The sequence below is a fragment of the Muscardinus avellanarius genome, assembly GCF_963383645.1.
Source record: "Muscardinus avellanarius genome assembly, chromosome: 2".
In the NCBI taxonomy this organism is placed as follows: Eukaryota; Metazoa; Chordata; class Mammalia; order Rodentia; family Gliridae; genus Muscardinus; species Muscardinus avellanarius.
The window spans coordinates 32,925,960-32,953,608 of record NC_137787.1 but is presented as its reverse complement, the minus strand read 5'-3'; the positions used below and the strand labels follow the sequence as shown (position 1 = coordinate 32,953,608).

The following is a 27,649-nucleotide window of genomic DNA, read 5'->3' as shown; positions in this document are numbered from 1 at the left end:
GGATGAATGAATCTGTGGGTATGAGAAGGGATATGATGATCCAAAGATAGGTGTTAATAGTGTCCCCAAGAATAAAAAATAAGGCGAGAAGCCTAATTAAGAGTCTTGGCCAAGGAGACAGACATTGAAGCAGGTACACAATCAGATTGTAGGAGGAAGAAAGCAACTAAGAAGGGACTTGCAAGAAGGGATGCTGCCCCATGTCCAGTTCTGCACGGCCCCTAAGGGTTTTCTTGGGCAACGTTAACAGCAGTGAAGGTGCACTAAGTAGGTTGTCACCAGCCCAATCAGCAATGGCAGATGACAAAAGGAGAGAATGGATGCTTGTTTATCAAAGTTTCCTAAGAGAAAGCAGAAGCAGGAGGCCATAGCTTCAGGGAGAATTAGGGGCTAACAGACAGTCCCCCTTCACAAAGGGCCTTTAATTGCTCCTGTAGGAAGAGAATAAGCAGCAGTGTCTGGGCCTCTGCAGGAGTTCCTGGGATTCCAGCCCTACACAAGAAGGCAGTGGGGGCTAAATCTGCATGAGTGTAGGACTCCACAAGCCTGGATACCTACCCTGGGATGCAGGGCCATCTCTCCCAGGAACTCCCTCCAGGGGTGGGAACAGGAGATAATAGCTGGTTGGATTAATTTGGTGACACCCTCCTTTGGATAAGTATAGAAAGTACTGACGTCATCATGCTGCCAATTTTATAGAGAAGCAAGACTTATTTCTCCACTGACAAGAATTTATGGCACCCAGCAGCTGTTGTTTATTATTTTTTTTAAAGCCTCTCTCCACCCCCTTCTTCAGACTTCTCTCTGGACTTACATCTGTCCTCCCAGCTGTGAGCTGCCGAATCCCAGGGTGCAAAGCCTGGGAGACAAGTGGGAAGGGCATACAAATAATGATTATATGCCGCTTAAGTATAAATCTCGGTTCATTGTGTGTCCACGGGCGCATGCCTTCAGATTCAAGTGAGTGCCTCTCTCTCCCTTTCAGTATCTGTCTGTAAACCTTGATGGTATTAAACATATGTTTTAATAAATATTTTGTTTGCTGTATTCCCATTAATATTCATAGGGAATGGAGCACTTTGGGTTTTGTGATTTCTAATAAACATTGATGGTGTTACTAGTTTGTACTGAGCATTCAGTATGCTCCATCAAAATGGCAGCTCTAATTAGGTTCCTTGAATTAGCTAATGGATTTTGAGAAAGATAGCTTAGAAAGCTCTTACAGCTGTCCAAGATATTCTTGCCATGGCAGAAAGACAAAAGGCCCCTGGAAGCTACAGACTTCAGAGCTTTAGAAATGCAGCTGACAGTTAAAAAGATAAATTACATTCATATTTTTCCAGTGAAAGTCCTAATACTGAATTAATGTTATCCCTGTAGTGAGCATCCATTAAGAAGCTCATTTTATTATAAGGATGCATTTTGACCATTAGCTCTTTTTCTTTAGTCCCTCCCTCCCTCCCCTCCCCCTCCCTTTCTCCTTTCAATTCCCTGGATATTTTGGACACCGTATTAAAAAGCTTCTTTGAAGAAGAGGAAATGATTCCTTAGTGGGGGGCCAGGTTATAAATTTAGAAGCTCTCTTAGATATACAATAAGTATTTGGTTTTTAAAATAAGTAATATATAAAGAAATAACCTAGCCATTTGATTTAAGCCTTGAGGCTTATATTTTATGTAGAATGCGGCTGGGAGAAGGAAGCTTCTAGCCAGTAGATAGTGGGCTGACTTACACTTGGATAGGAAATGATTTTGTTATAGAATAGGCACTGTCTCTAACAAAGCACGTCACTTCCTTCTTTCATTCTAATATAAACAATGGACAAAATGATGCAATGCCTTCAACACGTTCCTCCCCCTGGCTTCCCCTCCCCTAAGAGCCAGTTTCTTTAACAAATGATGAACTTAGGACATTTGTATGACTATACCGAACATGACTGCAAGTAGAAAATAAAAAAGAGTTCTTAGTGGGTGGATAGTAGAAAAGTTCATGGAAAATAGCAAAATTTAGGAAACAAATGCCGTCACCCCAGAGCTTCTTTTAGCTGGACATGTGAGTCCTCATTAGTTCTATAACTGCATAACTCTTTCCTTCTAGTTCATCCAGGTAGAAGATTAATACCTGGAACTTTTTAATCTGAAAAGTTGTATTTTTTAGCGGCACAGTAAATCCTTTAGGGAAAAGTTTCTTGGGTCATTAACTCTCAGCCATCCAAATTCTGCTCCCCTCACTTGAGTCTTTGTAGCTCCTCCGCTTCTCCAGTCTCGCCTGCCTTTTGGCCTTTTTTTCTTTTTTTTCCCCCCTTCCTCATTAGTACCTTTCACAAACAAGGGGTTGGGCGAGGAAAAGAATGTGAAATTCAAGTCAATTAATTGGGGTATTATTTACAGCTCTGGGAAAACACGAGGTTGGGAAAGAAACTAAAGTTGGTTTAAATGAGATTTTTCTAAGTCATCCGTTGTGTTTAGTTTTCATGCTTTTCCAAACCTACTTCTGCAGACAACTGAGAACTGACAAGAATGCTGTGGCTAATAAAGCTGTTGGCACTGGGGAAGAAATACAGATAGTGTTGATGCATGGTGTAGATTGCAGATTAGAGAGCTGCTTTGCCTCAGTGTAATATAAATAAAAATGGGAAAGTGCTGTTAGATGAAGTACTAAAAAAACACAGAGATTTAATTCTTCCCCACCCATGACTTCATCACGAGGGGTAAAAGATATAATTGACATCATGTTTATTGAAAACACTAGCAACTGTCACGCTATCGAGGCTTCTGAAAGCTAGAGGAAGGCATTGGGTTTGGGGTTTCTTTTATTTGTTTTCACTGTGAATTATTTGTAGAGTTCAACTGTCAGCTGTACAGTGCCTAATCTCCCCTTTTCTTTGATATTCGACAACTCATTCACTTTTCAAATCAAGAAGACAGCTAGGTATTGCTCCTCAGCAGATACTCTCAGGCTCTACCGGTGCCTTACCTGAATGGGGCAATGGCTCTTTATCAATTAAGACTCTGTGACCACTTTTCTTGTGAGCACCCATAAAAAGGAAGGTCTTCGTCAGCCCATAATGGGCCAGTTTCGCCCATTTGTTTTGTTTTGCTTTAACTTTGTGTCCACTGCCCCACCACCAGCTAAGGTCACCAGTTCAGTGAGCTGTTCAGTTTTCAAACTTAAAGAAAGTCTTAGCATCCCATCCCTTCAGTTTACCATGGTCCTCTGGCCCAGGACCCAACAAGCAGGGAAATTAAATAGAAAGTGTCTTTTGCCAATAATTTGTTCACCATTTAGTCTGAACTGTGAGTACATACAAATATCATTGAATGGAAGTGTAAGAAAAACCCACTGAAGCCAACTTGTTCATTCCATAGGTTATTTCTTCAGATTCACCTTGACATGGAGCCTCACTGATACCAGTGCACTCCTATTTGAAAGCACAACATCCCCTGCAGGAAGACGGGCATTTGGAGCAGTTCAGGTCCCACCTGCTGCATCTTCTAGTTTCACCCCACTCTACCCACACATCTCCATGCCTAATGTTGTGCCCTAGCCTGTGGCCTCCCTTTGCATAGATTGTTCCTTCTCCCTGGATGCCCAGACACCCCTCTGTCCTTGGGTCCTTTTCTTCATAAGGCCTCTCCTGACCTCCCCGAGCAGCGTTAGCCACCCTCTCCAGGGAGACTGTAAGCCTTCATAACACTCGATGACACCCTCTATGCTGTACTGCCATTACTTATTTCTATGGATCTCTCTACCCCTCTGGACTATGAAATCACTGAGGTTCACATTTGGGTCTTAATAATCTTATCCCCACCCCCGGGACAAGGACATAGCAATATTTGAGAATACATAGAGTTTAAACAAAGGTACACATCTGAATACACTCAGAGTTACTGGAGGGATTTTCTGAAAGCAACTGATGAGCTACATTTATACTCACTCTTTTCTATTCCATGCTGAAAAGAAAGTGGACATCTTTAACAACAAACTAAACAATCTATAGGTGATGATAATATGAGCTGTCTTCTGTTCCATAAATCCCTGAGGTCAGGAGGTCAGCAGAGGTCACAGAGTTACCAAGCTCCCTTTTCATTCCAGCAAATGCAAACTGAGGGATATTCTTGGATTTGATGCCCTTTGGGACCTAAGTAGATGTTAACTCTTCTTGCAGGTCTTTGAATTTGAGAATCTGTTTAGATACAAAGGTAAGGGCAATTTTACATATCATATATATTTAGAGGTCTTTGTGTCCTGACATCTAGGGTTATACTTCTAATCACAATCTTAACCTCTCTTATACTGACAAAAATTCTTTTTTAAAAAATATTTTTCTTTGTCACTTTTATTATTTTTTCAACTTTCTACATTGAGAGAGGCAGAAAAAATACTTTGTTGTGTAAGAAATTACTGTTTTAATCTCCTGACATTTTGTTATCAGCATACACTCTCCTGATCATCCTCTCCTGACTAATATAACCCTCTAAATAAAAGACACCATCCATGCACTGAATCACTTAGAACCTAGTCATTTCCCCTTAACATTGTGCAGTTAGGGCTTACTTCCTTGTTATCCGAGAAGAAAGGTGTAGGTGTCCAGCTGTTGAGAATCGGGGGGTTGATGGCATTCCATGGTCCCTTGAAAGAAGAGAGAACTTCTGTTGTTTCCTCTGAGGAAGAGGGAATTTCACGGAGGCCTAGAAAATTCCCAGGGTTTCATGGCCTGCAGCCACAAAGGCTTATTTTTCCCAGAATTGACCCTGAAAGTTTAATCCACATCTAAATGTCAGATTTGTATTCATAAAACTCAGGCTGTGTTTGATTTAAGCCTAGAAGATAATAATTTTATCTGCACAGGTCCTGCAGTGGTTGGTGAGAATTTCTTTGCATAGGGTTCATGTGGATTTGTGTCTTATCATTAATTTGCTCAAGTACCATACATAAGTTTATTTTTCCTTCAACTGTCTTTTGTTCAGATCAAGAACATGAGTGTGAATTAAAATAATGTATTTTATAGGTTTTTTTCATTTACTTTTTTATTAACATTTTGTTCATTTATTTTGGGGAAAAAAAAATGTTTGCAGCCAGCTGTGGTGGAACATGCTTGTAATCCCAGTATTTGAGAGGATGGGACAGGAGGATTGCAGGTTTGTAGCCAGCCTCAGCTACTTGGTGAGGCCCTCTACAACTTAGTGCGACCCTGTTTCAAAATAAAGAATGAAAAATAGCGCTGAGGTTGTAGCTTGGAGGTAGACTGCCCCTGAGTTTAATCCCCAGTACTGCCACACACCAAAAAAAAAGTTTGCACAAAAAGAAGTTTTCACAAAAGCTTGTAATGTTCCAAGATGAATCATGTCTTGAGATAAGTTTATAAAGTCGTAACCTGAGAAAAAAATGTGTGGGGTCAAAATTATCCTTTAGAAACACTGTAGGAGAATGCTGTATTCGCCCCAGTCTTATAACCATTCACTAAGCCCAGCCAGGGATGTTTCTTTAACATTCAATTAGATGGCTCTTCTCTTAGTTTAGCACCCATGGGGCCAATGTAGGACAAGTAATGTTTACCTTTGAACATTGGTACCATGTCTAGCAAAACATAAAACTTAAGATTATTAAGGGTCTTTAAGAACTGACACCAACAGAGTCGGCTCATATCCAGGGGTATATATGTCCACTGAACAGAATGGCTGATGGAAACACTATCACTGTTTAAATCGCCCAAGCCCCTATTTTTTTAACCTCAAGTATATTAAATATATTAATTAAATGCAGTTCTGATGCAATGCCACTACACCTCAGCAATGTCATAATCACTATCTCTACATGGGCAACAATACCGGGCATGGTTTATATATCATCTTTAGCAGAAAACAATAAATTCATAGTTTCACATTGATCCAAATCTATTTTCCTTTACATTTCTATATGCTTGTTTGGTAAAGAAGTAGAAAAGAAATGAAGGAATAATTTTGCTGCCATCCAGTGTGAACTTCTTAACTATACTTTCAGATCTTTTTTTCTTAGAAAACAAAAATTATCACATGAATCACTTGATAACTTCCTCCTGATAAGGCACCCCCATATACTTTATATCATTCATAAAATTGGCAAAAGGCTTTTAGACAGCAATATATGTATAATTTTAATATTTTTTAATCTCTCTATAACTATGAAGTATCCAGTATTCATATAAATTACTCAAGATGTTCAAAAATTTGCCCTGAGCAACTGGGTGTTGGTGGTGTGTGCCTATAATCCCAGTGTTTGGTAGACTGAATGAGGAGGATCGTAGTTTCATGGACAGCCTCAGCAAGTTAACAAGCTCCTCAGCAACTAGTGAAACTCTATTTCCAAATAAAATATAAAATAGGGCTGTGGGTATACCTCAGAGGTAGAATGTCCCAGGTTCAATCCACAGCACCTCCCCCCCACATAAAATATTGTGTATATTGGAGGAAATATATCTGGATACTATTCAAAATATGAATAACTCAAAAGGGTATTTTATAGCCAGACGTGGTGGCGCATGCTTGTAATCCCAGCATTTGAGGGGGGAATGATGGAGACCAGAGGATCATGGTTCACGTACAGCCTCAGCTACTTAGCAAGACCCTTTACAACTCAGTGAGATCCTGTTTCAAAAGAATTTTAAAAAGACAAAAAAATAGGACTGGGGATATAGTTTGAAGGTACAATACCCCTGGGTTCAAAAAAAATAAAAGGGTATTTTATGACAGATGGCAACACTGGCTTCTGAAATTTGACCATAACCATGAGGTCATTGTACAGTATCAGAATAATGAAATTTTCTGTAATAGACTAATAAAGGTGAATTGAGGCTGTAAAAAATAGCTTGGATGCTGAATGGTGACTAACACTGTTGGAATCACTGCTAAGGAGTTGCTGCTTTTGCTGGAAGTAGAGACAGTTAGGATGTTCTGATTAGAGAGCAGCCTCATCCTCTCAAGTGATAAAGAGCAAAGGTGCAGCAATGCCTTTTATCAGAAGAGATGACATTGATCTGGTGATAGATTCGGCAATCAATCACCTGGGGGAAAGTTGCCCTTTGTGGATCAATGAGATTACTTTTAACGTAAATGGTAGTCCGTGGTTCATGGTGTGAGTAGAAATCAAAAGTGCCCAGGGAAGGGGGTCTTTGTTTCTTTATGCTCCACCACTGTGCCTTAATTCATTGGGGTCAAGGTCCAGTTCAGGGTTAAGATTTCCAAGACAAATATTCAAGCTCAGGGAGTCAGAAGGTCAGTTCACCAAGCTAGGGGTGGATCTACCAAGACAAGGATCTCAAAGCAAGCAGATGCTGAAAGCAGGAAACACATTGAGAAAGACAAAAGGTCAGGCTCTGGTTGCCAGGGCACAGTCAAGAGTCCAGGTAAGCCAAGTCACATTGTCAGATTGTGGCATCTAGGTTAAAATGCCACGGGCAGCCTTGGTGTGGCAGGGGAAGGACCACTGTGCAGGACTCCGGCCTGAGCAAGTGCGTTGCTGGGCTTTGTGGGGTTTCCTTTTCCTCACGACCCTTACCCCCATGTCAACCTTTCTGGACCAGGTTCTCAGCTTTCCCAGAGGATCCTGACATAGGGGTTAGTTTGTTGAGCCCTTGTAAATTTATACAAATACACAGTTTTCAAAGTTAAACATTAGCATAAGAGGGTAGTGTTTGCTTAGATTCTTCCACCAAGTTGTTATACACCATTAAACTCTCTCTTAAGATGGTAAAGCAGTGTTTATTCATCAACTCAGAAAAGGTCTAATGTCAGAGATAATTAATGAGAGTGGTCCTAGAAATTAAACAGGATTCTAATGTGATATTTTATCTGTTATTAATATTATTCACCACTTCTTAAGCTCATTATTCTTAATATAGGAATTTATAAGCAATCATAGTTAGCAATGGGCTCTTAATTTAGAGTAATTGTTTTAATCAAAAAATAAAACTGGTAGAAATTAAATGCACATATGAACAAAGACCTATTTTCTTTCTTTCGTTCTTTCTTTCTTCTTCTTCTTCTTCTTTTTTTTTTTTTTGGTAATAGTACTAGGGATTGAAATCAGGGCAAATAGGCAAGTGCTGGCCCACTGAACTACATCCCCAGCCCTTTTTATTTTTTTCCTTTTTTGAGGCGGGATTTCCCAATCTGCCCTTAAACTTGCCATAATGATGGGGAAATTGGAGGAGAAATTAGACAGCAGTCAGCTAGAGGTCCCAAAACCAGACTCAAAAGCAAAATAAATAAATAAATAAATTTTATTTGTCAATGCACCTTTAAAAAACAACAACATATTCCTTGTAATATAAAGAATTTATGAGCCAGGTATAGTGGTGCATACCTGAAATCCAAGTATTTGGGAGGCTGAGACAGGAAAATCACAAAATCAAGGCCAGCTTCAGCAACTTAGGCTCCCCATGACTTAGTAAAACCCTGCTTCAGAATAACAAAAAAAATAGGGCCAGGGGTATGGCTCAGGGGTAGAATGTCCCTGGATTCAATCCCCAGGACCACTATGGTTGGGGGGAGAAAGAAAGAGTAATCATAATTTTCACTGAATGTATTTACCAGGTAATTTTTAGAGATATTTGAACTAAAATATCATTGAAAGAATTTTATAGGATCGAGACCCCTTAAAAGCAATTATTTATTATTCAGTCTATTATATATGGGCATACTCTTTAAATATATCTGTATGATAGAAGTTTAAAACTATAAAATATTAGTATAAGTGCTATTGGGGCTATAGTTTCTTTAAATCTTAAATGATCTTAGCCAGACATGATGGTGCATAGCTAAAATCCTAGTACTTGGGAGATTGAGACAGGAGGATCACAAGTTCAAGGCCGGCTTCAGCAACTTAGCAAAACCCTCAGCAACTTAGAACTTTAGCAACTTAGCAAGACCTTGTTTCAAAGTAAAAATTTAAAAATGTAGAATACCCCTGGTTTCAATCCCTAGTACAAATAAATTAACTCATTAAATAAAAATAAATCTTATTTTTGGTGGTACTGGGGGTGGAACCCAGAGGCTTTCTACCTCCAGGCTATACTTCTGTAATATATATATATCTTATTTGGAAACAGGGTCTCACTAGATTGCCGAAAGCCTCACTAAGTAGCTGAGGCTGGCTTCGAACCTGTGCGATCCTCCTGTCTCAGCCTCCCAAGCGCGGGGATTACAAGCGTGTGCCACCACGCCTGGCAAAATAAATCTTAAATGCTTTTGAATTAACAATACTGAGGACATGTACAAGTCACCAACAGAAAATAAGTAACAATCATATCCATAATTCTATCTATAACTATATATTTTTCCAGAATCATTTTTAAAACATTTAAATAAAATTTAATTTAAATAAAATTTAAATAAAAATTTCAAAAAATTTAAATAAAATTAGCAAATGAATAGTACAGATAACGAGTGAGATTTTATTATGTCATGTTATTGAGAATGTGAATGCCACAGAATCTCAGATATTTTGAGAGGTCAGCTCCTTACTCAAGGAGAAAAACAACCTGCCCTGTTTTCTAAGATAGAACTGTGGTACTACCAAATTTTAAGTTTAAAGTTATGATGATTTTTACATTTTTAAATGTAAAAGGACAAATACAACTCTTTTGCTGGGGGATCAAGAAGAAGCAAATCAGATCATGACACACTAAAAGAGTGAAAAGGTTGTTGTTCCCCTTCCCCTATTATACATCATTAAGCCCATTTTGAGAAAACCTTTGGAATTGCTCCCTTTTGCACATATGGAATTGCTCCCTTTTGAACATATAGACAGAGTAACATCATATTTATATAATTTAAAAATTTTATAGGAAGCATCAAGATGACATTTTATAGTAACAATACAACATCAATCTATCAAACACTAAAAAACACTCTCTGTCCTGATTATTGATGACATGCATACATTTTGGGGGGGAAGGGTCTGGAGATGGAACCCAGGGGCATTCGACCTCCAAGCCACACCCCCTTCCCTATTTTTATTATTTATTTTGAAACAGGGCCTCACTAAGTTGCAGAGGACCTCACTAAGTAACTAAGGCTGTCCGCGAACCGCAATCCTCCAGTCTCAGCCTCCCAAATGCTGGGATTACAAGAGTGCGCCACCACGCTCAGCTGACGTGTTTGCATCTTAAAAAGTTTTATTGAGTGACTTAATACAGATTATCACATCCAGATAGGGAGATCCTGTTCAGGTTCCATTCTGTGAAGACTACTTCTTAGCTACAGCATCAAATCTGGACCCCAGGTTAATATTTACAATGATCGTGCTCACCAAAGGCCAACATCTTTCCCTTAGATTGCAAGCTACATGTCTTAAGGCTACCAGGAAACAGAAAGGATCAGTTTGGAATTAACTGTATACAACCGAGTCCTCATTAGGATGTGTGTATTTTTGAACATGCCCCCCAACACACACAAAGCAATCACAGATTGTCACGAGTCCAGCAGTGGCCAGGGGCTGGCGGTGGTGACCGACTCCTCTCAGTTGCGGGTGCACTTTCCCAGCCACAGCCCTGGCTGCCTCTCAGTCCTGGTGCTGATCCAGGGCTCTGTCTTTCATGCGGGATCTTTATCAGATGTTGATTCTCTTTTGCACCCTATTCAGTTTTATACCCGTTTCCCACACGAGCCTGTTAGAGAAGTAATATTAATTGTCCAGAAATGTCAGTCTGCAAAGACTCCAACATCATTCCTTAATGAATACAGACATCACTGCTTATATTTCTATTACTTTAGCTACTCCAATTTTCTATTTTTATTGCAAAGATCTGTGCAAATAAAAGAATATCAAATGGCATGACTGTAAATGTGCTCTGCTAAATTCCTTCTGCCTAGAAATGCCTGTGAGCCACCATTACAAAATGCCCACTGCCTTTTAATGCCTTTCTTGCAAGGCAACACGATATGGTAAAAACAGCCAGCTATACAGCGCACGGATCCTGGCCCACCGCTCAGCAGCTGTGTTACTTAACTCCTCTGAGCCTCAATGTACTTGGCCACAAAATGTCAGCAACTGTGTCATCCTCACAGATTTGGCTGGGGATTGAATTAGATGAGCCAGGCATGGTGGCCCATACCTATAATTGGAATGCTTCGGAGGCTGAGACAGAAGGACCGCAGATTCGAGGACAGCTTCAGAAATGTAGTAAGACTCTTAGCAACATAGCAAGACCCTGTTTCCAAACAAAACATAAAAAGGGCTGGGAATGTGATTTGAAAGTAGAATGACCCTAGGTTCAATCCTCATTACCACACACACACACAAAAAAAACACAAGATACGTTATGTATTATATCTAGAACATCACAGACACTCCTTAAGTGTTAGTTTATTTTCTTCAATCTACAGCAACAACGGGAGGAGACTTAGGGCATACAACAATGAATGCTTGTTTTAAAAAGTATATGATTAGAGAATTATGAACTAGGAAAAATAAAGTCAGATTCCAAGGAAGCAATGCCTTAGTGCAAAGCTTATAATATATGGTGGCCGTTTAATTATGACCATAGGTGGCTACAAAGAAAATAATATGGTTTCAGAAACCCATTATGACTTTAAGTTCTGTCCAGCTCTGCAGTGTTTTAAGAAGGACCTATTTAGCCATTCATCTGCCCTTTAAAGGCTTAGGCTGTGTAATTGACAAGAACTCCCCGCAATATAAATCTGGTTTGTTATAGTGCCTAAGTTAGTTTGACATAAAATCTCAGCATATTGAAAGTATATGACTGGCATCAATTCTCTACATATGGATAGAGCTATGAAAGGAATGTTTTTGTAAGAATGGCCAGGCCTTACTTTGTCCAGTCAACCAATAATACAGAAAGCCTCCTTTTCCAACTGGTGGCAGGGAGATAGAGTTATTGATACATTGTCAGGCTTTATGTGGTTCCAAGAGTATTTGAGTTACATCTTAATCTGATGTCACTTCTAAAGCTATCAGGCAAAATATTCCCTAAAATCCATATTGCTAAGTTCCATAAAACCAGGAAACCAGAACAGATGACAGCTACATAGAGAAGGAAAACGGGAATTCTCAGAATGGAAATGCATAGGCTTGCCTTGATTTGCATGGTGGTTCAGTTTGCTGCTAGAGGACCCAGTCTCTTAAGCTCTGAATGTGGTGGAGGAAGAAAAGAAGTAGGAAGACAGCGTCCAGTTGTGGAAAGAGGAACCTTTGAAGTCAGGCAACCTTGTCAGTCATCTATTAGCTGCAAACCGTCTATCCTTCATCTTTACTGAGTAGAATAATAAAATCTATCATTCATTATTCTTTTGAGGTTTTCAGATATTACATCGTCTGCTACACAGGAATTATAAATAAATTCAACTCAAGTGCCAGCTTCTGTAGTGTGGTAGTGGCTTTCTGACTTTCTGGGTTGAGAAGGATTCTGAGGCTATATATGGGATTTGAGGGAAAGAATGATATAATTGATTAGTGATGGCTGCTCTGGGAAGAAAGTGAAGTAATAAAACATTTGTATCAATTTATTTGCTTTATTACTTTTCTATAAATTGTAGCTGTTTTTGGTGATTGCTGCTACTAGTACTAGATGATTATTTGTCCTGCATCAAATTGCTAAATTTCTGCATCTTCACCACAAAATAGAATGAGTTATTTACTTTGATTACAATAATGGTGTATATCATGTTTCTTAATTTGGTGGATAACTTATGTGTATTGTCTGCTGAGGATAGCTGAAGAGTGAAACCAGAATTTGCGAATCATAATCTTAACGTACAAAACACCTGCTTAGAAAAAATATAATTTAGTTTCTAAAGATAGAATGTGATTGAAAGGAAAAAGAAGAGAAGATACTGAGATGCTGTCCCAAGTTATCATAAGAGATTTGCAGTGTTCCATATCTACTTTAAAATATTCACACAAGGGGAAAGATACAGCATGTTTTGGACTAAAAAGTTCCATGACTTTCTTCCTGTTTTCTCACTGTGGTTAGATTTCTTTTCTGAGTGAAGAGTCATGTCCTGTCAGCCAGCGGGATTTTTTGAATCCTGAGCAGTTGATTTTGTATTCTTACCCCAATCCCTTATTAGAGGACAGCAATATGATAAACCCTTTTTTTAAATGTCTGTGTTTATAGGCATATGGAAGAATGATTTATAGTTCCAGGATGATTTTTTCACCATCACAAATGGAAGAAAAGTGATGTGTGTGTGTGTGTGTGTGTGTGTGTGTGTGTGTGTGTGTGTGTTTAAATAATGCCTTATCATTTTCTTTCTTTTTTCTTTATTACTTATGACTTCATTCCACTTCAATTCTGCACTTCAGTTTCTTTGGGGTAAACTAACAGATTATGCATGTGATGTTTGCACCATGTTGATTGAACTCCTCTGGCGAGTTTGAATGCAGCTTATGAGTTCCCATAACTGGCGAAAGGCTGTGCATGGGATCCAACCACCACAGTCATCTTGAGTTACTAAGGAGCAAGAGAAGCTGTTCCAAATAGACTGTGCTACTTTTCCTATCTGATGGCACTTCAGGAAAGCTTAGCAGAACTTCTACTGTTACCTGATTCAGGTGCTCATAGAAAAGTTTTATTTTAAAAAAAAACCTGTATTAAGGCCAGGCGTGGTGGCGCATGCTTGTAATCCCCGTACTTGGGAGGCAGAGACAGGAGGATCGCGCAGGTTTGAAGCCAGCCGCGCTGGCTTAAGAGACCCCGTTTCCAAATAAAAATACAAAATAGGTCTGGGAGTGTAGCTCGGAGGTAGAAGGGTTTCCAGGAATCCCAGTACCACCAAAAAAAAAAAAAAAAAAAAAAAAAAAAAAATCTGTATTAAAGAAGCTGGGAATAGTGGCCACACCTGTTATGGCAGTTCTTGGAGGGCTGAAACAGAAGGATTACAAGTTCAAGAACATCCTCAACAACTTAGCAAGACTCTCAGCAACCTAGTGAGTTCCTGTTTCAAAACAAAAAATAAAAAAGGGCTGGGTGGCCGGGCGTGGTGGTGCATGCTTATAATACCCGCACTTGGGAGGCGGAGACAGGAGGATCGCGCAGGTTCGAAGTCAGCCGGGCTGGCTTAAGAGACCCTGTTTCAAAAAATATATAAAATAGGTCTGGGAGTGTAGCCTAGAGGTAGAAGGGCTTCCAGGAACCCCAGTACCACCAAAAAAAAAAAAAAAGGGCTGGGTGTAGCTTAGAGGTAGAACACCCATTGGTTCAATCCCCAGTACCAAAAAGAAAAGAAAAGAAAGAATTAGATTTCCAAGTCTTTGATCCATCTTGAAATGACTCTTGTGCAGGGTGAGAAAGTGGGCTTTATTTCCATTTTTCTGCATATAGTTAACCAGTTTTGCCCACACCATTTGTTGAAGCAAAGCTATCTTTTTTCCAGTATATGTTTTTGCCCTTTGTCAAAAATCAATTGGCTGTAAGTGTGTAGATTTGTTCCTGAGTCTTCCATTTTGCTCCATTGGTCTATGTGTCTGTTTTGGGCCAGTACCATGATCTTGTTATTACTTTGGCTTTATAGTATAGTTTGAAGTCAGCCTCTTGCATGGCTCTTGTTGCTGAGAACTACTTTGACTATTCTGGGATTTTTTTTTTGTTGTTGTTGTTCAAAATGAATCTAAGAACTGATTGTTCTATGTCTGTGAGGAATGGCCTTGGTAATTTAATGGATATTGCATTGAATCTGTAGATCACTTTTGGAAGAACGGCCATTTTGATGATATTTATTCTGCCTATCCATGAACATGGAAAAATTGTCCATCTCTTAAGGTTTTTTTGTTTGTTTGTTTGTTTGTTTGTTTTGGTGGTACTGGGGTTCCTGGAAGCCCTTCTACCTCCGGGCTACACTCCCAGACCTATTTTTACATTTTTATTTGGAAACAGGGTTTCCTAAGCCAGCGCGCGCGGCTGGCTTCGAACCTGCGCGATCCTCCTGTCTCTGCCTCCCAAGCGCGGGGATTACAAGCATGCGCCACCACGCCTGGCTTAATGTTTTTTTCATTTTCTGTTTTCAATGTTTTATAATTTTCTTTATAGAAGTCTTTTATCTCCTTGGTTAAGTCTATTCCTAAGTATTTTTTTTTTTAGGGATACCATGAATGTAAGTGTTTTCTGGATTTCTTTTTCCGTGGATTTATGGGTGGCATACAGGAAAACTTCTGATTTTTTAAGATTAATTTTACATCCAGATATTTTGCTGAATTCATTGATCAATTCTATAAGCTTTTTTATTGACTTTGTTGGATCTAAGTATAATTTTTTTAATTAAAAATTAAAATTAAAAAGTATCGATCCATGGTGGTGAATGCCTGTAATCCCAGCACCTGGGAGGCCTAGACAGAAGGATCACATGTTCGAGGCCAGCCACAACAACTTAGCAAGACCCTCAGCAATTTACCAAGACTCTGTTTAAAAAAGAAAAAATAGAAAGGCCAGAGAGTATACCTAGTAGGTATAATGTCCCTAAAACCAATCCTCTGTACAAAACAAACAAACGATTTTTTTTTTTTGTGGTACTGGGGGTGGAACCCAGAGGCTTTCTACCTCTGGGCTATACTCCCAGACCTATTTTATACTTTATTTGGAAACAGGGTCTCACTAAGTTGCTGAGAGCCTCATTAAGTAGCTGAGGCTGGCTTTGAACCTGTGCATTCCTCCTGTCTCAGCTTCCAAAGCACAGGGACGATTTATAAAAAAGAGATCACAATGTTTTGTAGTCATTTAAAATTTGGCAATCATATATTCATGTCAAGAAATGTTACCTGTGATGTCATTTTAATAACTGAAGAGTATTCATTCTAAAATTCTGTCATAAATTACTTAAGAAAACTTCTGTTTTTTGTTTTGTTTGGTTTGGTTTTTTTGGTGGTACTGGGGGTGGAACCCAGAGGCTTTCTACTTCCGGGCTATACTCCCAGACCTATTTTATATTTTATTTGGAAACAGGGTCTCACTAAGTTGCTGAGAGCCTCACTAAGTAGCTGATGCTGGCTTCGAACCTGTGTGATCTTCCTGTCTCAGCCTCCCAAGCGTGGGGATTACAAGTGTGTGCCACCACGTCTGGCTCAAAACTTCTGTTTTATATGTGAATATTTCAACATCAGTCTCAGTACTCTGTATTGGGAAGGGAGAAAAGGAGGGGGGGGGCCCACCAAGTGCTGTGTCATGTATGTCACTATCAACATGATTTACATTATGATGTGAGACTATAATGTACTAATAAAAGCGGATAAAAATAAATTCTTATAAAAATTTTAATAAGAAAGAGAATTAGAACTATCTTGAGAATTTTAAAATGCCTATTGAAGCCAGATGTGATGACACACACTTGTAATCCCAGTACTTGGAAGGCAGAGAAAGGAGGATCACAGGTTCGCAGCCAGCCTCAGCTACTTAGTGAGGTCCTCCCCAACTTAGTGAGATCCTGTTTCAAAATAAAAAATAAAAAATAGAGCTGGGAGTGGGTTTCATCCTAGTACTGAAAAAAAAAAAAGCCTATTGAAGAAAAATGAGGTGTGTAATTCCCAAGGCTCTCTCTTTTCTGAATCAAAGACATCAGCTGCTCTGTATCTGTCCAGCACCCAGGGAACCCAGAGCCCATTGAACTCGGGGTGGAGAGAGGCTGTCAGGCCCAGGTGCATGGTCAGGCCTCCCTGGAACTTAGCATCTAATATAGGAGGACTACCTTTCCTCTAAAACATATTCTCACTATTCTCATTTTTATGATTAAAAACTCAACTCTAATATTTGGGGACCTTTTTAGCATGGAAGGCTCTTCACACGGGTCCCTACCTACTTCCAAGCTCTACCTGTCTCTCTTTCCCTGCCCTCCCTATACCCTATAAACTAGAACAACAATTCTCACCACGGTGCCATTAAAAATTGAGCTCAAGAACCCAAATATGCCAGTCGTATACATGTATCATTTTTAGTGTAATTTCTAAATATCTCTAAGTTAAAGGCACCAGTGTTTACGTTTATTACAATTTGTTTTACAGAGAACCTTGGACACGCAATGAGGCGGCACATTCATCTGTCACCAACCCTTCTCCAACCCTTTCTTCTACTTTGTGGCATGAATCTTGCCTTCCTTACCTTTGTCCTGACTGTAACCCATCCATTGAACTCTGCCACACCCCACACACACTCCCCAAATCCAAGGGTCTCATTGAAACGAACACTGGCACATGTCAACTCCTTATCACGTCTGACCTTCAGGTCCAGCAACTGTAACTTTGCAATAAATAGCAGCACTTCTCTGAGAAAATGAGAAAGCCACATTAAAATTTAACCAAACTCTGTATGCATGCTTGTACAAAGAAAGTGATGGGTTTTTTAATTGTTCTAAAAGGTCAGGACTTTATCATACCTTCTCATTCAAAAGGCATTTATTAATCCCAAGTCAGATGCTTTGGCCCTTAGAGCAAAAGGTGTGCATGTAAGAACCATTTTTTGCTCATTTTTATGACTGATTTCACCATTCTCCTAGCATATTTGAATTCTATTAGCCAATCTTTCAAATTTGGATGTCAGTCGGCCCTTTTAATAGGAAGATCAAAAAGCGGCTCCCACGGCTGAGGTGCACTGTGTGACTGTCTGTTCATGTCCGCAGTGGCCATCCCACGGGTGGAAGCACCGACCGCATCCAGAGGCTGAGAAAGGAGTACTACCAGGCCCGGAGGGAAGGCTTCCCTTCCTACGAAGACGAGGACGGAAGACCACGACCCTCTGATTATGACCTTCACTGGGTAAGCCCCTGCCTGATTCCAATCACAAACTTCTTTTTACTGAAATAACCTAGAGCAGAGGAAAGTGGGAAAGAATGCTCTATGCATATTGGTTACATTCAACTTTCTTGGGGTTTATAGATAGGAACATGACCCAAACCACAGCCATCTACTCCCACAGAATTTGTTTACATAAATCAAACCTCGCTAATGTACGTGTTCGTTCTAATCACTCTCATGCTTGCTTCCTGTTGTGTACTGACTGGTTTGGGGGGCACAGACGTCAGCTATTTTAAAGAAGACAGGGCCTCTCTGTCATCATCCAGTAAGCCTTCATTCCTCCCCTCCTTCTCTTGGACCACAGACATCCAGTCCAGCTTTAATAGACTGTGCTAGGTAAGCCATCTCTCCTTCTGAAAATGGTTATTAGAGGTAAATTTCAGAAGGGGTGCTGTCAGGGATATCAGCTGTTTGTAGATTGGATCTAGGCACTCCACATTCTGCTGATCTTACCAGCACACTAGGATTGCTTTGTTTTGAGATAAGGGCAGTTTTTGTATGAGGGGATTCGTTTTGTTAAAGCCTTTGACTTTCTGGAAACACAATAGAATATGTGACCACAGAAGAGATATTCCTCGGGTTTTTTTTCCAAGGGAGTATGCTTCATTTCCTTGTGTCTTTCAAGAAGGTAAGTCTATGCCTAAAAAAAATTACACTTAACCCTTGAGCATCCACAGAAATGGCCAGAGGAGAATGCTCAGGGCTGGACAGCATGTGCCTGTCACACACTCAGAACAGTGCCTGCCACGGCGCCTGTATTCAAAATAAATGTTAGCTGTTGTTGCTGACATCATCACGCAGGGCTGAACACGGTCCTGGTAATGTCCTAGCTGGGATTCATTCTCACGTACCCCTTGTTGATGATTACTGCCTTCCACTATAGTTTTTAGTGCTGTTTTGAGAACCAAGTAAGGAACTGTCTCATCCCTGGTGCCCACTAAAGACACCGGCTTCTTCGAAAGGCAAATCTATTAAAGGAAAGTTTTCTTTTCTGAGTTGCACACTGGTATTTGTGCTCACAAGATCAGGGCAGGGAGAGCGGACTCCAGCAACCGAGTTGATTTCTTCGGTTTTCACTTCTGTGCCGTGGTAGTTTATGCCTGGCTGGGTCATTGAGAATCAGTTTCAGGATCCACTACTGTTGAAAAGAGCAACTGAAACTCCTCTGCCTAGGAGATCCCTCCTCCAAGGACAGAGTCTAAAAACATTAATCACGAGTACACAGAGAGGAGTGGCGATCCCAGCCCGAATGGAGTCAGCCTCTTTGGAGATAGACATCCTGAGACTCTAGAGCAGATCAAACCGCTAATTGTTGGTTTTATTACAGATGATAGAATTAAACACAATGACATTTGCAATGATGGGACAACTTTTCAACTCTCACCAGAATAACCTAGTAGACAACAACTCACTCTGTTTTAAATTTGCTTGAGATCGATTTACTGCTGTTGAAAAAAGACATGAGCAACTCTTTAGGTAAGGCTCTGCTACCTCAACAAAGCAAACCAGCAATAAAGTAAGGGAAGTTATGTCCCCTGTAACTGAAACAGAACACTCTGTCCAGTGCATTCAAGAGCGCTTCATCCTCAAACCACCATAAATCCCTATGAGCAGAGTAAGATGCATAATTCTACATTAAGCAGCCCTGGTTGTTTTGACCTTATTTCATTTGGTTTCTTTAATTCAAACTGAAAAGATGAAGATGTTTAACCTTCACAAGCCTGAAAGTTTCTTCTGACCCTCACTAAAGGCAAGCTGAATAACTAGTCCCTTGGTGTCCCCTTTTTAGTGATTCTATTTTTATGCCAAGCAAATGTGTAAACAGACAATCTAGCAAGTAAAGAAGCATCTCTATTTTAATTTGTGTTTCCCATGCTCCTGTGTGTTGAGCTTTGCCAAAAGTGACTGATTTTATACTTCCCAGACAATCGAGGCCAAGCTTCCCAAAGGGATGCTTGGGAAATACGCTGTCATAAAGGACGAGTGTTCTTTGTGATCACCCAAGATATTCCAAACTAGGGATTTGAATCTCAGCATCCTTTCCTCTGCTCTGCCACTGCCAAGGAAAAACACTAGTATCTTTTGTCTACCAGAGGCCTGAGAAATTACACCATTGTCTTGATGCTCTGGGAGAGGTCTAGGAAAGCAAGTTTAGAAAGTTAACATTTCATCCCTGCCAGTCAGCAAGACCCAACGAAGCAGCTTTCATGAGATTTCTAGATCAGGCCAGACCTCAGCATCACAGGGGCACTTGTGAAAATCAAATCTGCAGCTAAGGGTACGTGCGCATGCTTATAATCCCAATACTTGGGTGGCTGAGACAGGAGGATTATAGGTTCGCTGCCAGCCTCAGCCACTTAGTGAGGCCATCTGCAACGTAGTGAGACCCTGTTTTAAAATAAAGAATAAAAAATAAATAAAAAATAAAAATAGGAGCCAGGCGTGGTGGCACACGCTTGTAATCCCACCGCTTGGGAGGCTGAGACAGGGGGATCTTATACGTTCGAAGCCAGCCTCAGCTACTTAGTGAGGCTCTCAGCAACTCAGTGAGACCCTGTTTCCAAATAAAATAGAAAATAGGTCTGGGAGCATAGCCCAGAGAAAGCCTCTGGGTTTCACCCCCAGTACCATAAATAAATAAATAAATAAATAAATAAATAAATAAATAAATAAATAAATATAGGGCTGGGGGTTCAGCTTAGAGGTAGTGTGCCCCTGGGTTCAATCCCAAGTACCAAAAGTAAAAATAAAATAAAATCCAGTCAATAAAAGGGATGAGAAGGACCAGGAGAAGTTCCCTGGTGCTCTCCCAGGTAGTCAACAAGGATTCTGATCCAGATTTAAAAATAGGGTGTTGGTTCCTGTTACTTCAATAGACACCAAAACAGTTCAACGAAGTTCCCTAACAAAATCATCTCTACCACCATCAGAAATACTTCCACCGACTTAACCCCTCCCCCCCAAATCTAGTACCTTGGGTAATGAATATTTTCCACGGTCATACTATTCTGGGGAACTTCTGAGCTGTCAAGCAGGAAAGTAGGAGCATTAGTTGCCTGACAACTATAGCTCTCAGTATCCTCAGGGAACCAGCTTCAGGAACCCCACAGACACCAAAATCTGTAGTGCTCAAGTGCCTTATACAAAATAGTGTAGTATTTTCATAGAACCTATCTACATCTCCCCATAGAGTTTCAGTAATCTTTAGGTTACTTATAATGCCTAATACAGTTTGAGTGCTATGAAAGCAGTTGTTTTAATGTACTTTTTAGGAAATAATTATAAGAAAAAAGTCTGTATAGGTTTATACAAATTCGGGGGGGGGGGTATTTGGGTATTGAACCCAAGGGCATTCTACCTCCAAAGCTATACCTTCAGCATTTATTATTTATTTATTTATTTATTTATTTATTTATTTATAAACAGAGTCTCGCTAAGTTGCTGAGTCTGGCCTTGAACCTGTAATCTACCTGCCTCAGCCTCCCAAGAATTAGGACTACAGGTGTGTACCACCATGCCCAGCTTCCTAATACATTTTTTAAAGAATATTTTTGAGACGGGCGTGGTGGCACATGCTTGTAATCGCTTGGGAGGCGGAGACAGGAGGATCGCACAGGTTCAAAGCCAGCTGTGCTGGCTAAAGAGACCCTGTTTCCAAATTAAAATATAAAAATAGGTCTGGGAATGTAGCCTGTAGGTAGAAGGGCTTCCAGGAACCCCAGTACCACCAAAAAAAAAAAAAAGAATATTTTTGATCAGTGGTGGATGCAGAACCCATAGACATGGACTGTCAACTGATCCTTAAGCTAGCTTAAAATAGGCCAGAAACAGCTGGACATGGTGGCACATGCTTATAATCTCAGTACTTGGGAGGCTGAGACAGGAGGATCACACAGGGTCAAAGCCAGCCTCAGGTACTTAGTGAGGCTCTCAGCAACTTAGTGAAATCCTGTTTCCAAATAAAATATAAAATAGGTTGGGAATATAGCCCAGAGGTAGAAAGCCCCTGGGTTCCACCCCCAGTACTACCAAAAAAAAAAAAGCCAGAAAGAATATAAGTATGCTCACAAACATTTTCAAGTAAAAGTGATGAAAGCAATTACTGGAAAAATTATCAAGATGTATGAACAGTTTTAAAAATAAATACATTTTGTTTTCTTAGTGGGACTCACATTCTTTCTCGATCTTCCCTGGGCTCTCCAGATCTTCCCACCCATCTTGTTTGCAGTTCTCTGCTGGTGTTACGCTTGCTCAGTGGCTGAGCCTGAGCCTCCCGTCACCACTTCTTCCTTCGCTTCATTTTTCTTCTCTTTTTTCTATGTCTCCCATTCAATATTTATATTACATTTGTTCAATCTTAGTGTAGACCAGGTGCTGTTAAAACAATATATTACCCCTATTTCAAAGGAACTCATAATATAGGCCCAGTAATAGACATCTAAGTCTAAACTACATATAATAATAACATATGTGCCAAAGCTTAGTACAAAGAAGTATTAGCTCCTATATATACTTAGAGCAATTGATCTTGCTAGACGCAGGGTCTGCAGTCACTTGGAGATAGAATGCTGGGAAATCTATAAAGACAACTTGGGATTTGTATCAGCCAACATATTTTGTTCTTTTTCTGTCAGTTTGGTGGTGGTGTGGTGTGTGTGTATGTGTGTGTGTGTGTGTGTATGTGTGTGTGTGTGTGTTAAACCTTCTCATTTATTTCTTTGCTTTCTTTTAAAATAAATGAATGCATGCAGATTGTAAGGTTTGTATGGACCTGAGACTTAAACAATCTTTTCAGCTAGTTTGTTTAGTAGCTGTTTTCCCATCCAGGCTCTGAAAAGAACAAGTCTTGAGAATTTCAGTGACTGCACATGAAATGGCCTGGTGAGTTTTCATAGGCCCAATTAAATACACAAGATATGTGAAAAGTTAATATTTGCCAAAAGAAAACATGATACCTGTTATCTACTGGTATTTTATTTTCTGTAAAACTTGTTAAGACTGCCACAGTCCTCTGGCAACAGGCTGAATTTTTTTTATTAGCAGATAAAGATGTCTGCTTATTTAACAGCAGCATGAATATCCTGTAAGTAATTTTGGAAATGGAACGGCCTCTAAAGTTTCCTAAAAGTATTACTACCTTTATTATTGTACTTTTTTTTTTGAGAGCTGCATAGCGTGTATGATTATCCCCCTTTATTTTTATTTTAAAAGAATGTTAAATTAGAAGACTGCTAAGGTGGAAGAATGTTACATATAAAAGAAGTTTGTTTACAGTTGTAAGGAAAGAAAGGAAACTCCATTTACATATGGAAAAAACAACAGCTAAAAGATCGTAAACTCTCATGGTGTGCTAGTTTCTACTGTCATCAAAACATGGTACTATACCTTTTTGGCAAAGGAGTTGACTCAGGTAGATTATGGTTGGAACAAAGAGATGGTTGATGAAAATGTAAAAGATGTGTCCGGTTATGAAGCTGGTCTAGGAGCCAACTTGAAGGAATGTGCTTGGCAGCTAATCTGCACTATGAAAGATAAATCCAGTGAATTCTGCACTAGAGGTAAGGGAGAGAAAAGTACTGAGATTATGCTAACTACCTCAATAAAGAGTTTTAAGATGGATATACCATAGCCAAGCAAAGATAATGGCTCTTCGTAGATTATTTTCTAATATGGGGAGATATGATAGTGAGCTCCTCCTATCAGTGGCCCAATGCCAGAATTGAGACTTTTGTGTATTTTTCTTGTCTGATCCTTAAAGGCATCTAATAAAAACTAAGGCCATTTGACCAATCCTGATTTCAAATGGCTCTTACATCGCAAAGAATGGAAACTTAATTAGAAGAAAACACAAAGGCAGATGTCCATAGGCAGAGCCAACCTTGGACTCAGCCAAAGTTGATCTCACACCTCTCTATATGCCATTGGGAATCTCTTTCTCCATCTCTCTCAGCTTTGCTATTCTCTACACTCAATATTCTCAGGGAGCTTCCCCTCATGGGAACAAGATGGCCAGCAGCAGCTCCAAACCAACAACTCAGTGGGAAGAGTCTCACTTCCAGTACCTCCAGGCTAAGTCCTAGTATTGATATTCAGTGAGGCACTCAGTGCATTGATTGGCTCAACCAAGGTCATGGATTCTGAACCAACCCGCATAGCCAGAAAGATCTAGTACTGGAACAAAGCTAGAATGAGGACACAGGCCACCCCTGGAACCAGAGAGTAGAGCCAAGACCACCCAAATTCCATACACAAATGTAGGTGAAGGGTAGTCCCTAAGGGAAATCAAGGTGCAAGTTATCTTATCTGTTGCAACTTTGAATAGGAATAACAATATAAACATTGTCACTTTTAAGGAAAGAAATAGAAAAAGACCTTTCTGTTCATATGTTTTTCTGTTTATAATTAGAAAGTACAGATCTATTATCAATCTTGAATTTGCAGCTGTTCTTTGCTAGGTAAAAGGAGAAAGAAAATTAAATTTGTCTACCGATCTAGTAGCTTTGAGCTATCCCAGAAACCCAGATGATTGCACTGAGTTATTTATGAGAAATTACCAGACCACTGGCTTTTTAATTACAGAGGCAAGTGACATTTTGGTTCATCCCAGATCTAGAAATTCACCCCACGAGAAGCAGTAGAATTCTTTGAAGGAGCTAAAAGTACTCTCTTTCTTTCGGTTTAATTGTTCTATCTATATCTTCATTAATTATTATTTTATAACAAGCATGTAACCTTTTCTGAAAAGCTTGAAGAGGGGGAAAGGGTAAAGAATTAGAGTTATTAGCTATGGGTATTCAGAGACAGCTCCAGTTTAGTTCCACGGGTATTATAACAACATACCTGTGGCAATTAATTTATAAAGAGAGAGGGTTTATTATGACCCACAGTTTTGGAGCTGGTCCATGATCATTTGTCCCTGTTATTTGGGGCAATGTAGCACAGGGCGGCAGGGAGAGAGTGGTGAGACAAAACTGCTTGCTCCATGGCGAGGAAGCAGAAGAGAAGAGGAAGTGGCTAGGGGCCTGTAATCCACTTGAGGATCACACCTTCAATGACCTCAGGCCCTCCAATAGGTCCCACTTCTCAAAGTGTCCACTACTTTCCAGTAGCACCACTCTGAGGACCAAGTCTTTGAACACGTGAGCCTTTGCAGGACTTTCAAGGTCCACACTCTAGCAGGTTCTTGTACGCAATAACCACCCTGTGTTGGTGGATGAACTTTCTGGAGCTTCAGGGACAGTTTCCTCCCAATGGTCAGTGTTTCCCCAGAGTTCCTGAGACAGCTGAGTGGAAATAGTTCTAAGGCAGAAACAAGAAGAGAAGAAAATCCACTGGGTCTGTGAAATTTTAGGAAGGCCAGAAGCTGGATAGAAATTGATATTAGTAAAAAACATCTAATGCCCTTCAAAGAAGTTGAGTTTGCTCACCTAGATGTCAGGATATGCTGAAAATTAAGAAAAGAGAATATAAAATAAATAAAGAGGTTTTTTTTTTTTTCTTTGTTGTTTGTGGCCGGTTTAGCCCTTTTATATTTTAATGTGTCTTTCACAAAAGCATGTTGACTTTTAAGCTATAGGGGAGACAAGCTGGAATATCCAACATGTGAGTGAATCCACAGCTTTTAAACATAGTATAAATCAGTTTGAAAGGAAGTAACATGTTTTCAGGCAATCCCCAACACAAAAAAAACTGTGTTCCAGAAACCCATTTAGAAGTTGGCAATTTAAAACTGGGAATGGATTTTTTCATAGGGGAGAAAATATATATGTTGGTTGGTAGAGGCCCAAATCAGCCTACAAACATCCACTAAAATCCAATAACCTTGTGCTAATCACAGAACAATAATTTCTCCACACAGAAAGAGGCAGGCATCTGAATGAGAAAAAGAGATATTCCCTTCTCTACTTTCTCCTGGACACACTTTTGAGATATTTCTCTAGGCCCTTCCTATCTACCAGGCTGTAAATGTGTCTTCCCAGGTTCCCTGACCCTGAAGTCCCCCCCTCAGCAGGATGGAAGCCACTCTTCCCTTCAAAGTGTTCCAGTGTCCAGAGTTACCACCACCCCATCTCCCAACAAAGTTAAGTTCTCTCAGTGCAGTTCCTCTGAACAATACTTTGGGGAACTAATTAAGGGCGTAGAGGAAGACCAGGAGGAGGGGTGAGGAGAAGGGCTAATCCTGGAACTAGACTGTTAGGTCTATTCCTGAAGCCTTGTGGCTTCTTACCCCTCCCGGGTTTTCTCTAGCACTGCACTTTTTACATACAAAGCCAAGGTGAGTAGAGTCAAGGATAGACAGAGTTAGGCTTTAGAAGGAAGAGCACCTATATAGGAGAGTCTTGTAATGAGCCCATCCTGAGAACGGCACTGATTTCCCCGTAAACTGGTCCTCACTTCCTCCAAAGAAGCTTTTGTTTCTGGATTCTGGCATGGGCCATGACTCCCCACCAGCCCTTCCTGGAGATGTGCCTGGAAGACAGCCGCCCTCAGCTTCCCCCATCCTCTCATCCCACCTTTTAAAGACCTTTCACCCACCTTTGGATGCCCTGAGTTTAAGAACCATGTATTTAGCATTTAGCAGCTGTGGAAAGCATTCTTGCATGTTGTGTGAGCTCACAGATTCTGAAGTGAGACTGCCCAAGCTTTCATTCAGTATGTATCCCTTACAACCAGGCAAACCTGAGCATTTATTTATTTCTCTGTCTGCTTTAAAAGTGGGATAATAGGACTCTTACCTCAGTATGGTGACATGTGCATAATTACATGTAAATTACTTTCAATGGTATCTGGCATGTAGGAAGTGTTTAATGTTTCTACAGGGTACACATACTGAGATGTTCGGAAGTAAGTCATTCCACTGGCTGAACAACCATTCTATCTTTGTCCTTAGTGGACCTCCTTAGCCTCTGTGTAGTCCAGAGTACTGGGACATGATAGAGCAGACACTGCACTGTGAAGACCTCCAGTCCTGCTCACCCTGGTTGCCACTGAGATGCCCATCGTCACTGCAGGCGATGACTGTCAGGCTTGGTTGTCAGGCACTTCTGGAGAATTCCATCAGTCCAAAGGTCAATATCTATTTCCCTCTGTCCCACACATATACTTTCCTTCCAGAGTCCACTCCTGTCATTCCTGACCCTGGGGGCACACCTAATCTCTTTAATGAGCTTATGTTAAGATCAAAGACCCAAAGGAAGTTGACTCCAAGCAGTTTCTGCTTTCAGCTCTGCAAAAATCCTGAAGGAAAGAAATACCAGGGTCCAGTTAAAGCTTAAAATAAGAGAGAGGATAGAATCAAAACAGAATGTATATAAATTACTTAATAAATGATCCTTCAGTCAGATTATTAATCATAATAGCATCATCTTTTCAGCTCTGATCCTACCTGTTAAAAACCATTCCACAGATTCTGTGAAGTAGGACCAGTGAGAAAACCAAGGTTCTAAGACCTTGCACCATAGTCCCACAATTATTAGTAAAACCAATTTTCAAGTCTGCGTTAACTTCCAGGGAAAGAAGAAAAGAAGGGCTCTTGTGGCAACTGTTCAGACACTTTTCCAAATAAGACATATGAAAGAAAGAATCTCATGAGCTCCTGCATCCTCAAGGATTCATATGTAAACACAATAAAAAATGTTTTCTTCCTCGGGTAAACTGCTTTTTAATTATCACTTTTAATTTGGTTTTGAATCCAGTAGCATTGAACCAAAACCTGTTTGCTTAGTCCTCTTTAAAAGTCTAAATGAAATCATTTTTCAATGCTGTAATCAAATAAGTTAGCCATCTCTGGCTCAAACCCAAACCCAAATAGCAAAAAGCGGAAAAAAGAAAGTTAAGAGCCACATTATTTTTCCATAATATGTCAAAAAAA

At 40.0% G+C, this 27,649-nt stretch overlaps 1 protein-coding gene across 4 annotated transcripts in view; it reads left to right on the top strand.

The window, feature by feature from the left end:
- PARD3B (par-3 family cell polarity regulator beta) overlaps window positions 1-27,649 on the top strand; it is a gene marked incomplete at both ends in the record, with an annotated part of 1,045,674 nt that overhangs the window by 926,704 nt on the left and 91,321 nt on the right. For all 4 annotated transcript variants that reach the window (XM_080690300.1, XM_080690301.1, XM_080690302.1 and 1 more), the window contains one exon: window positions 17,604-17,739. In XM_080690300.1, the coding sequence (XP_080546426.1) occupies window positions 17,604-17,739 (136 nt within the window). The remainder of the gene's footprint in view (window positions 1-17,603; window positions 17,740-27,649) is intronic.